Source organism: Oratosquilla oratoria, chromosome 3 (genome assembly GCF_046742065.1).
Source record: "Oratosquilla oratoria isolate Oo_2021 chromosome 3, ASM4674206v1, whole genome shotgun sequence".
Classification (NCBI taxonomy): Eukaryota; Metazoa; Arthropoda; class Malacostraca; order Stomatopoda; family Squillidae; genus Oratosquilla; species Oratosquilla oratoria.
Genome location: NC_134779.1, coordinates 72,189,712 through 72,202,048, shown reverse-complemented (window position 1 = coordinate 72,202,048; position 12,337 = coordinate 72,189,712). Strand labels below are relative to the sequence as shown.

At 38.8% G+C, this 12,337-nt stretch overlaps 1 protein-coding gene across 6 annotated transcripts in view; it reads left to right on the top strand.

The window, feature by feature from the left end:
• Positions 1-12,337, top strand: part of Mppe (Metallophosphoesterase) — a 284,426-nt gene that overhangs the window by 113,140 nt on the left and 158,949 nt on the right. For all 6 annotated transcript variants that reach the window (XM_076182536.1, XM_076182551.1, XM_076182557.1 and 3 more), the window contains exons 3-4: positions 9,956-10,118; positions 10,524-10,661. In XM_076182536.1, the coding sequence (XP_076038651.1) occupies positions 9,956-10,118; positions 10,524-10,661 (301 nt within the window). The remainder of the gene's footprint in view (positions 1-9,955; positions 10,119-10,523; positions 10,662-12,337) is intronic.

Genomic DNA, 12,337 nt, shown 5'->3' with positions numbered 1-12,337 from the left:
CCTTTTATAGTCAATTCTTCCCAATTTATTTCATTTGAGTGAGGAAAATGGAGAAATAGGGAAAGATAAAGTGAAAGCAGCTGTTAAGATAAATGTGGGCAAAAGTAAGGTAATGAGATGTACAAGGGGAGAGAGTGACAGCAGGCTAGAAGTGAGCATAAAGGGTGAAAGACTGGAGGAAGTGGATAATTTTAGATACTTGGGTGCGAATGTGGCAGGAAAGGGAGGAGTGGGGTTGAGGTAGAATGTAGATTGAGAGAAGCGAGTAAATGCCTTGGTGGATTAAAAAGTGTAATGAGAATTAGACATCTGGGAATGGATGCTAAGAGGACGTTATATGAAGGAGTGATTGTGTCGACAGCACTGTACGGAGCAGAAACATGGAACATAAGAGAGGAAGAGAGAAGGAGCTTGAATGTGTTTGAGATGAAATGTCTGAGAAGTATGATAGGAGTTACTAGGCTAGAGTGAGAAATGAGGAGGTGAGGAGAACAGGGGTGGAAAGGGAGCTGGGAGATACAGTTGATGAAAGAATATTAGGATGGTTTGGACACATGGAAAGAATGAGTGAAGAAAGATTAGTAAAAGAGGTGTGGAAGGCAGAGGTGGAAGGAGTGAATATGAGGGGGCATCCTAGGTTGAGATGGAGGGATGGGGTGAAAGGGGCATTACGAAAGAGGAATGTCTGTTGAGAAAGGACGGAAGAGGACAGAAGATTGGAGTGAATGGAGAAGGGTTGTGTATGGATGATGCTGTGATGCATGAGGGGGAGTGGTTGGGGGATGGGGGGTGAGGAAGTATGTATGAGAAATAATTTGACGCAGCCCGAAGGGATTTCTCCCCGTCTTCTCCTTTTCTGCTTGAGGGAACGGAGAGGTGGGGGGCCACCGAATTAATGAAGCAGCCTTGCTGTGGATGTGCTGTGTCTTGCAACACTGCTTCTGACCCAGGGCATTGGACAGGATGTAGGGAAGATCCGCCATCCAGGAGGTGACAAGATAAGAGGGAGGGAGGAGGGTAGAGGGGAGTGGAAGATGTAGGGAATGGAATGGTTAGGAGTGGTTTCTATGCCTTTTTCTTTTTGGCTACACCCTGTGTAAGGGGAAAAAAGCCTTTGGTATATGTATGTATGTATTAAAGTCACCCATAATTACTATGTTTTCTCCATATTTTAGTGTGTCAGTTATTTCATTCTTTGTGTCTTCCAGTAATTTTGAGTGTTCGCTGTCTGTCCAAGTCTTAGTTTTTGGGGGCACATATACAGCTATGAACTTTATGCTTTCCATACTGCTATTTTTTAATTTAATTGTGATCAGTTCCACATTTTCCTTACCTTCTGTTGCCTTTATTACATTTAAGCCCTTTCTAGTCAATAACATGATTCCTCCCCCCCTGTTTGTCCATTCTATTTTTCGACCAAAGGTTGTATAAACTTTGTCCCACCATACTTGATTGTATAGGGCCTTTTAGTTTTGTCTCCACAATTCCCATTATGTCTGGTTTCTCTATTGACAAATAGTCATTTAATTAATTTATTCCAGAAATCATGCCATCCATGTTTGTATATGCCACTTTTAATTTTTTCCTTTCTTCTCTTTTTTTGGTTTATGTTTCCATTTTTTTTATGTACCATTTTCTCAGTGTCAGATCCAGCACTCTCCAAAAAAACTTTTCAATCTCCATTCTTTTCTCGTTTTTTCCTTAGCTTTGCTTCTCAGTGCCCTATCTTTATTTCCTCTTCATTCATTTCCTTTTTTATCCACACATTTTTGTATTTTTCACTGTTTGCTAGTTTTGCCGCTTTTGATAGTATTTCTTCTGCTATCATTTAAGTTCTTAGTTTGGTTTTCATTGGTCTGTAGTTTTTTCTTTTGAGTATATACCCATCCTGTGCATGTCATTGATTTCCTTTTCCAAATTCTGTCCCTCATCCTGAACCACTTTCAGTATCTCCTTCACAATTTCTCTCCCCTTTTTCTCTTTGGTATTTCTGTACATTGTGTTTTTCATTGATACCGTAAACCACAACGCATTTCTTTTTGTCCACTGTGTCTCTCACCCAATTTTCCTTTTCTTTGATCGCCTTGATCACTGTTTCCTTTGCATTCTCTTCTACCTGGTGCTATACCATTACTTTGAATAAGAATTTTTGATTTTAATGTTCCTGTTTCCACTGATTTTTTATTTTATTTAATTCAGATAAGTCTCTTTGATTCTTTCATCTTTTCAGTTACTGCTTGTAATTGTTCTTTAACCTCTTTCTTAAGTTCTTCATTTTTATTCCTAACCTCATTTTTGTTTCTTTCATTTTCTCTTTTAGCCCATTCAATACGATGACGTCTACATAGGCGTCATGAGGAGCAAGTGGGTACACGAGGATGCCGATGTCAGCGTCTTGATTATATATATTGTAGCTGTATCTGCGTGACCCCCATACTCTGTAAACTGGCTTCATCATATTTTCTATAGTTATCAAAATTCACGGGTGAAAGAGAACGAGCAATATAGCAGTAACTTTATTTTTTATAATGCGAGTATTATGACGCAACATCGCACGTCTGGCAGCTAATGCTGCCCGCTAGATTTTGGCCCAGAGTGAAGGGGTTAATCACACTTAGTTCACTTTTTAAATCTTTTAATTGTCTTGGTATCACCTCGTTAGTTGTGTGTAAGTTTGGTACCTCTGATTGTAAAAGCTTTATGGTCTAATTTGAAATCAATCAACTCTTTTGCTAAGTTGTTGATGTGTCGATTCCTTATTGCTCTGCTAATCCTAATATCTCTATCCATGTCCATAGTTTTATCCATTGGTCCCCATTCCCTTCTAAATCCCAAAAATAAATCAGTGTCGTACATGTAAGTCATCCTCGGAGTAACACTTAAACATGTTTTCTTAGGGATTACTACCACTGCCAACTCAACTTTGGATATATCTAATCCTCTCCTGGTTGGTTCATTGATCCTAATTTCATCATTGCTACTTTCCATTCTGTGCTAAAACTATGGTTCCAAGAACTGGACTGGATACATTACCGGTCACACGAAAACATATTGTTGTATCCCGAAAATGACAACAAGGCATTTTTCCTGAATTAGCAACAAAGCACTAGTGCGGAGCTCGAAGTTAGCACTTTCTTCCACTGCAACGGCATATGTGTATTTACCTAGTTTACCTAGTTGTATTATACGGGAAGAGGAGCTATGCTTGTGGTGACCTGTTTTTGTATCTCGTAAGATCAAGTTTGCTCTTAAATTCTTGTATTGTGTTTGCGCACACTATTTTTTCATCCAATTTGTTCCATGTATCTATCACACTGTGTGGGAAGCTGTTTTTTTTCAGGTCTCTTTGATCACCTTGATCACTGTTTCCTTTGCATTCTCTTCTTCCTGCTGCTGTACTATTTCTTTGAATTAGAGTTTTTGATTTTCACATTCCTGTTTCCACAGATTTTTTATTTCATTCAGATCGATCTCTTTGATTCTTCCATCTTTTCAGTTACTGCTTGTAATTGTTCTTAACCACTTTCTGCAGTTCTTCGTTTTTATTTCTAACCTCATTTTTGTCTCTTTCATTTTCTCTTTTAATCGCACTCAATTCACTTTTTATGTTTAATTGTCTTAGTATCACCTCGTTAGTTGTGTGCAAGTTTGATACCTCTAATTGTAAAACTTTATGGTCTAATTTGAAATCAACTCCTCTGCTTAGTTGTTGATGTGTCGATTCCTCATTGCTCTGCTAATCCTAATATCTCTATCCATGTCCATAGTTTTATCCATTGGTCCCCCTTCCCTTCTAGATCCCGAAAATAAATCAGTGTCGTACCTGTAAGTCATCCTCGGAGTAACATTTGAACATGTTTTCTTAGGGATTACTCCCACTGGCGACTCAACTTTGGATATATCTAATCCCCTCCTGGTTGGTTCATTGATGCTTATTTCATTATTGCTACTCTCCATTCTGTGCTAAAACTGTGATTCCAAGAACTGGACTGGATACACGGTCACACGAAAACATATTGTTGTAACCTGAAAATTACAACAGGGCATTTTCACTGTGACGACGTAGGTGTTTTTACCTAATTTACCTGGTATTATACGGGACGGAGAGGGGGGGTCGCCGATTAAATGAAGCGGCCTCGCTGTGGATGTACTGTGTCTTGCGACACTGCTTCTGACCCAGAGCCAGAGCGGTGGGCAGGGTGCAGGGATGACCCGTCATCCAGGAGGTGCTCAGATGAGAGGAAGGGTGGGAGGGGTGTGGAGTGTATTTAGGGATGAAATGGGTGGGAGTGTTTTTATGCCTTTCCCTTTTTGGCTACCTCCCTTGGAAGAGGGAAAAAGCCTTGGTATATGTATATGTATGTATGTATTATACGGGAAGAGGAGCTATGCTTGTGGTGACCCGTTTTTGGATGTCACAAGATTAAGTTTGTTCTTAATCTATTCCTTACTCTGGTCTATCCCCTTAAACTAACCTTTCACAGTAACTACACAAATTGACATTTTCTTTTTTAACATTGACAAAATCAAACAAATCCAGGGTCTATAGATTCAGATACTGTTATTCCACAATAAATCCACACAGAGTAAAATTTAGATCACACATATACATCAATGAATCCAAAATCATAAGAAGTCCAGTGTCTCAATAAAATCCACAACAAATTTGGAATATTCCCATGGCTACAGCATAGAATGATTGGGGCATGAGTAGTAAACAAGAACACAGTTACAGTGCATGTGTGGGGAATTAATCAATAGTCCATGTGCATGCATACATTGTCATGACACTGCACTGTATCAAAACAATACTCACAATTTCCAAAGTATAGCCACTAGCATGCTGTGTATGTATTTTACCTAATTGTATTTACCTAGTTGTACTTTACGCTCATAGTGTCCCATCACTGTATCTTTCAGTGTCTAAATTGTTCTTAAATTCATATATAGTTTTTGTACACACTATCATTTCATCCAGTTTGTTCCATACATCCACCACTCTGGGGAAAGCTGTTCTTTTTCAGGTCTCTTCTATAAATGTCCTTTTTGAGCTTTCTCCATGTCCCCTTGTATTTCTCTTATCCCAGTTTAGTAAGTCTTCAAGGACTTCCATACCTCTCATGATTCTATAGATAGTCAACAAGTCACCTCTTTCTCTTCTTTGTTCCAGAGTCAATCATTTTAGTTTTGACAATCTCTCTTTATATGACAGTTTTAAAAATGTTGGGGTCATCTTTGTATTTGCTCTCTTGATTTTCTCAATTTTCCTTATATTTTTTTGGTACTGGGTGACCATAGTGTCGCTGTGTACTCCAGTCTTGGGCTTATCAGTGTGTAGAACTGTGTATTAGCTTCATGGTTAGCACACAGTGCAGTGCATGCTGGTAGCATGCATGCAGTGAATGGTTTGGCAGTGTGTGGCTCTGTGGTTTGTACAATTGCATGTACATACATTATAGGCACATCATGTTTTTGTATTGGCACTTAACAGGCACAGCTAGTTTAGTAATTCAGATTACAGGGCCAGCTGAGTGTGAGTGAATTTGCCTGTAAACATGTATGTTTCCATTTGCATCACAGCATCTGTGATTCATAAAAAATATGTGTAGCAATTGGCTGAAAATACATTACTAATTGCGATGCAATACCAGGAAATATATTACCTGAGGCACCATACAGAAAACAAAGCACCTCATTCTACAATGCCCTACACTATCAGTTCCAAGACAGCCCCATGGCTGTCACCAGTTACCATGAAGCTGTGGATGCCCTACAAGAAAGACCTGGTCCAAAGCATTAATTGATTGATTGAAGAAAACCTATGAAGTACCTGAAGACTGTTAAATACTGAGTACATCACCTCAGACATGTAGATATAGTCTATATTTTTGTGTGAAATTGACCAACTTTTTGGTGCATGCTGTACACTTACTCCTTGTAGACAGTAATGCAAATCTAAACTGAGTAACCCATGGGCTGAATTAGTTGTTGTTCCCTAGACTGTCTGTCTGAGCAGTCTCATCTCCCCAAGGAATGCCACAGCCGAAACTGGGTTTTCCCACACATCCTTTATAGAGTGTATGTTGTGTTGTTTGCATGCATGATTGTGTATAATGCAGTCTTCCATAATGTGTTGTATGGTATGGGGTGAAGTGTTACATCCTGGGCAGCTGTTCACAATGCAGTCATCCAGCCTCTTCTGGTAGCTTAGAAGTGCTGGGTGGTGGCTGCACCGCAGTCTGGCCAAGTGGACTCTGTCCTTGCGTGGGAGAGAGGATTCAGAAGGGTGGATATCAGGGGATCTGGCATGCAGCAGTGTGTTGTCTTTCAGTGTGTTAATGGAGCGGTGAGTGATATGATTATGAATATGTTTCTGGAGGCTGGTATTTGGTGGTTGTGGAGGAAAAGAAGAGAGTATCTGTGTGTGATACAGGTCTTTGGGTGTTGTTTTAATGTTTCTTGGTGTGTGTGGGTGTTCTGCTATGTAGTGCAGCGGGTGTGATGTGTTTGTGGTGGCTGTAGCAAGTGTTTGTGTGCCTCTCATGTCGAGGTGGTCCTTGACTTTGAGGACTTTTGTTTCATGGTGTAAATGGTCTGTAGGTGTCGTATTTGTGCAGCCTGTAATTGTTTTTAGGGCTTTGTTTTGTATGATTTGAAGGGTGTTGTGGTGAGTCTCACTGAGATTAGGAGCCCATGCAGGACTCACATAATTCATCACTGAGCGTATGCATTGTTTGTATAATGTTGTATTAGTTTCTTTGTTTTGTCCAAATGTTGTTCCAGTGATTGACTTAAGTGCGTTAAGTCTAGGTGTGCATTTGTTTTTTATGTTTGTGATGTGTTGTTTGAAAGACATGGATGTATCGTATGTTACACCAAGAATTTTCGGTGTGTTTGTGTGTGGTATTAGTGTTGTTGATGTAGAGATGAGGTATGTATTTGTGTTCTTTTGTCCAGTTGGTGAGAAGTGTTAGGTCTATTTTGAGTCTGTTTGTGATGGACCATGTGTTGAGTGTATCAAGGTATGGCTGGATTATTTCTGCAGCTTTGTCTGTGTTACGATGTGTGCATGTGATTGTTATGTCGTCTGCATAGGAAGATATTTGTATTTCTGAGGTGTCTGGTGTGGGTAAGTCATGCATGTATAGATTGAAGAGTGTGGGGGATAGAACAGAGCCCTGTGGTACTCCATTCTTAATGTTTCTGATGTGCGATGATTGGCCATTATATGACACATAAGCATTCCCACCTGCCAGATAATTGGCCAGCCATCTTTTGGTGTTATTGTGCATGTCTGTGTTATATATTTTATTTATTAGGTTGTGGCAGGGGATAGCATCAAAAGCTTTACTAATGTCTAATGTTATAAGAAGTTTTCTGTGGTGGGGTCTATCTGAATTGATGCCATCTAAAATTCTTTGTGTGAGGTTTATCAGAAGAGTGTTTGTGGAGTGTAGTGGCCTAAAACCGTGTTGTGAGTCAGCAAGGGGAATATGTGGTGTGACAAGTTTAAGTATGAGGCTTTCAATGACTTTAGAGGGGGTGCAGAGAAGTGTGATTGGGCGGTACGATGTTGGGATTGTTGGGTCTTATTTTCGGTTTTGAAATGGTGATTATTTTACCATGCTTCCAGATGTCGGGTATAGTGTTGTGTGAATAGCTGTAGTTTGCAATGTTTGTGAGTGCGTGTATACCTTGTGGTCCAATGTGATTTAGGTGGATGTTACTTATGTTATCAGGGCCACAGGCAGATGAGTGCTTGAGACTATGTATTATGTGTTTTGTCTGACTGTCTATGAAGGGTGTATAGTCTGAGTCTGTGGGAAAGTCTTTCTTACGTCGAATAGTGCGTCGGTCGTCAGGGTGAGCAGTGAGATGGCTTGTCTGTGCCAAATGATTTATGAGTGTGTTTGCTTGTCTGTTTGAGGGTAGATTGTCTGTTGTGATTATTGCTGCATGAGAGCGTGCTGTGTTACTGTTGGATAGTGTAATGCTGTTGAGTGTTTTGTACAATTTGCTGGTGTTTGTTTTGTGATCAAGTGTATTGATAAAGTTTTGCCAATTTTGTGTTTTTTGTTCGTGTATTTTATTGGCAATCACAGTGTTTAGTGTTTGTATTTGGTCTGCTATGTTTTGAGGGATAGGTGTGGGGGTATTGTGTTTAAGTGTGTCTCGTTGTCTAATGAGGCCTTGGATTTCTGGTGTGAAGTTGGGGTTGTGTGATTTTCTGTTGCCTCTAGAGATGTATTTCTTGTCTGCATTTTGTATGATTGTATTAAAAGTGTGCACAGCATTGTTTATGTTTGTGATTGGTGTACTGTTAAGTGTTTCAAAATGTTGTTCTGTCTCTTCAGTAAAAGCTTCCCAGTTAGCTCTCTTGTAATTGGTGTATGTGTATCTGTGGCCAACTGGGGTGCATCTTGTTTTGGTGGTGATGATGATTGGAAGGTGGTCAGAAACAAGGGTTCTGACCACTCTCCATGATGTTGTTGGGGTTAGGCAGGGGGAGTAGAAGGTGATATCAGGAGAGGAGGGAGTGTATAGGGCTTGGTGTGGGATATGTGTATGATTATGTGTGTTGTTCATGATAGTCAATGAGTCAAACTGAGTCTGTATATCAAGCCCCCTGTCTGTGTCAGGGTTGTCGACATACCAGGCAGACGACTTGGCGTTGAAGTCACCACCCATGATCAGGTTGGGGATTGAGGCTAGTTGGCTAAGTTGAGGCCTGACGGTGTTTGGAACTGTGGGGGATGATTGGGGGGGAATGTACATGTTAACTATTGTCAGTGTTGATTTGTTGCCTTTGCGGATTCGAATGGATTGGATTTCTGTAGTCTTATCTGTGGTAGGGAGGAGAATTTTGGTTGTAGCACTTGTGTCCACAAAACAGATGGAGTGGTGGATCAGGGTGATGAGTCCACCGCCATTGCCGTTGGTCTGGTCTTGTCTGATGGTGGTGTAATTATGAAATGATGGTGTTTTGTGTGAGTGCCTTAGTTTTGTTTCTTGTATAACTGCAATGTGTATGTTGTGTTGTTTAAGAAAGTGTTCGAGTTCATGTTTTTTTGTGTTAATACCGTCAATGTTGTGTTGTAATATGTTGATGTTGTGTGTTCTGTATGTGTTGTATGTTGCCATTTGGGGTTGAGGTTGGGGTGTTAATGGGGAAGATATAGGATCTGGGTTAGAGGGGTGAAAGGAGAGATTGGGGACAAAGGAAGGGGAGTACTGATTTGGGATAAGGGCAAAGGGAAATTGGGAGTGGGTAAGGGTGCTGGCTGTGGTTGGGGAGGTGGGAGTGGGGTTACTGGAGGGCAGGTAGAACATGTCCAAGTGTTTGTGTATTGGTTTGTGTCAGCAAGTGTTGTACAAGTGAGGTGGGCCCAGTTTTTGCACATATTGCACTGAACTGAGCCCTATGTCTGTCTGCTCGAGGTAATGGGTATAGGGCATGTGTATTTTGTGGTGGGCCCAGGATTGCTCTCTACATCTCCGGCTAAAAGTAGAAGAAGAGCGGTGATCACCGGAAAATCACCCCTCGGTGCAGGTGGGCTGAACTAAGAGTGGTGAATGGTTTCATGGGGGTTGCAAGATCCTTGCAGGAATAAAGCACAGCAATAGATTGATTGAGTTGATTTAACTATTTTTTTAATGTCACTCCACATGTCAAATAATATTGTTTAAATTTAATTGGAAAGTGCTGAATAAGGTGAGTTACAACTGTTGTAGACTACTAACAGCCTCATATATTATTGTCTAATTGCAGCCAGTCTTCCTAATGATTAGAATTAAACTCTAATTTTTTCATTGATTTGAAATTATTTGAAATAATATAGCCTCAATTTTCTTGGGAGTATACTGGAGAAATGAATTGATTAATACTATTTCAACTGAGATATTTCTCCCATGATTACATTTCAGATATCAAATTTTTCCCTTTTTTACTTAACAGGTTTATAAGCAAGACCTTTCATATGGCTTTGGAAAAGGCACATCCAGAGGTTGTGATATTTCTAGGAGATCTAATAAATGATGGAAGTATTTCAAATGACAAGGAGTTCAGTGAAAGTGTTCAACATTTTAAGAACTTGATGGAAATTCCTGAATATGTCAAAGTGTGTATATATTCCACTTCAACTGTATATATTGCTCATGTGTGATAAATGTAATTTTGAATAGTAGACTTATCAGGTTCATTGGATTGATGTTAAGAATTAACAGAAATGTGAAATATACTCTGTTTATAATGTACCAGTAAATTCTTTTGAAGATATATAGGAGGAATTAGTGTGGAATTGATTAAGGAAATAGACCCAGTTTACACACCCTTTTTAAGATGTATAGGAGGAACTAGAGTAGAATTGATAAATAGACCCAGTTTATGATGTACTGCATTTTCTCTTTGTACTTGCTTCAGATCTGATACAAATAAGCATGTGCATGCCTATATATCTACTTATTTTATCTATTATTATTATTTGTTGTTGTTGTTTTGTTTTACTTAATTTTTTCCTTTCCAGAAAATCATATATGTTCCTGGTGATAATGATATTGGAGGAGAAATAAATGACCCAGTAACTGCAACCAAAGTGAAACGTTTCTATGAAGCTTTTAACCAGGACATACATACATCTTATAAGTTCATAGACTTTGTACAGGTGAATAATAGGTTTATCATATCTTAAAAGAATCTATTTAGATGACTGGTATATAAAACTGTGACACCAGTACTTGATTATTACATCCATATACTTTGGTATGAGTGTGGTGCAGTGGCATAGCAAATGTTTCTGCCGCCCAGGGCGGGTGTTAGATTTACCCCCCCCCAAACAGGGGGGGGATTATTCGTTGATATAAAGCATGAATACTTAACTTAAAATATTTATCTTCATTGGATATAAATTTGGGGCGTGTCTAAAGCAAAAGTTCCTAGCCTAGGATTTTTTCCTAACCTAGGAATTTTGTTTAAAACCGAGGAATATAAAATTCATGTAGCCATCGATCCTACAACATGGCTGCTGCCATAGACCAACACAAATATTAATTTGCTAGATATTTTTAGTTGATTTTGTGTCATTTTATATCAAACAAAATAAAGTTATATCTTACTGGTTTCGGGTTTTACCGGCACATGTATTTACGTAAATTCACATCATCGTTATGTCATATTTTAATTTATTTTAAAATAACTGACAAAATCGCTGAAAGCTAGAATATAGGTTAGGAAAACATTCATAGGCTAAGAAAATTTGCTTTAGACACGGTCCTGATGCTACAGTTGAAAAATGTTTAAAAACAGTACCATGTTACAACCTTAAAAACTCATTTTGGTATAGCATTTAAGATTTTTGTAAGATTTTTATAATTATTATTTTATTATTATTATTATTATTATTTTTTTTTTATTATTATTTTTTTATTTATTTTTTTTTTTTTACCCCATCAACATTCCGCCCCCTAGCACATGCTGCCCAGGGCTGACCGCCCCTCCCACCCCCCCTTTGCTACGCCACTGGTGTGGTGTGAGTATGGGGGAAGTGCAGGCGGCACCCCCAGCATGGGGTCAAAGGTCACCCTGTAGAAAGGGGCGAATGAGCATTGGCTGATGGGAATGTGTTAGTGTGTTGAGTGAACAAGGGGAGAGAATGGAATGAGTGAGAAAATTGCAATGGAAGAAAATACAGAGAATAATTAATTAGCTAAGATAGGAGTGTAGAATTGATAGATGTTACTAGTGAAAGAGAGATTAGCTAGAATTCTTTGTCATCAGGTCTTGTAATGAAGAAGCAGGAAATAAACAAATGTGAGGTAAGTGATATGTTGCTATGCAACAACATATACCAAAAGGCCTTTTCTCCTTTCATTATTCTTGATTCACCTCAGGTGGTTCAGTAAAAACAGAGGTCTAGAAATCATAAATATAACAAAGGATTACAAAGGCAGAGCATGCCAACAGGAGACCTTTTGGTCCATATCTAAGTCGGATGGGAAAAAAAAATCATAATGATAATGAATTAATAAGTAAAAACTATAATAATGTAAATAACAAATAGAATACATAAGTGCATAGGTATAGTTAATTAATAAACAAACAGGTAAATAGTAAATAATAAATTGACATATAACTAATAATAGATTAAAATCAAACAGACATGATAACAAAAAAACAAATAATATAAAATAAATTATAATCATTACAGCATCTTGCTTAGGTGTCTATCTACATGATTCTTAAAGCTTCGAACTGAACTACATTGCATTACCTGTACAGGAAGTTTATTCCATTCATTAACTAGACGGTTGGCAAAGTTGTTTCTACCTACTTCCAAATTGA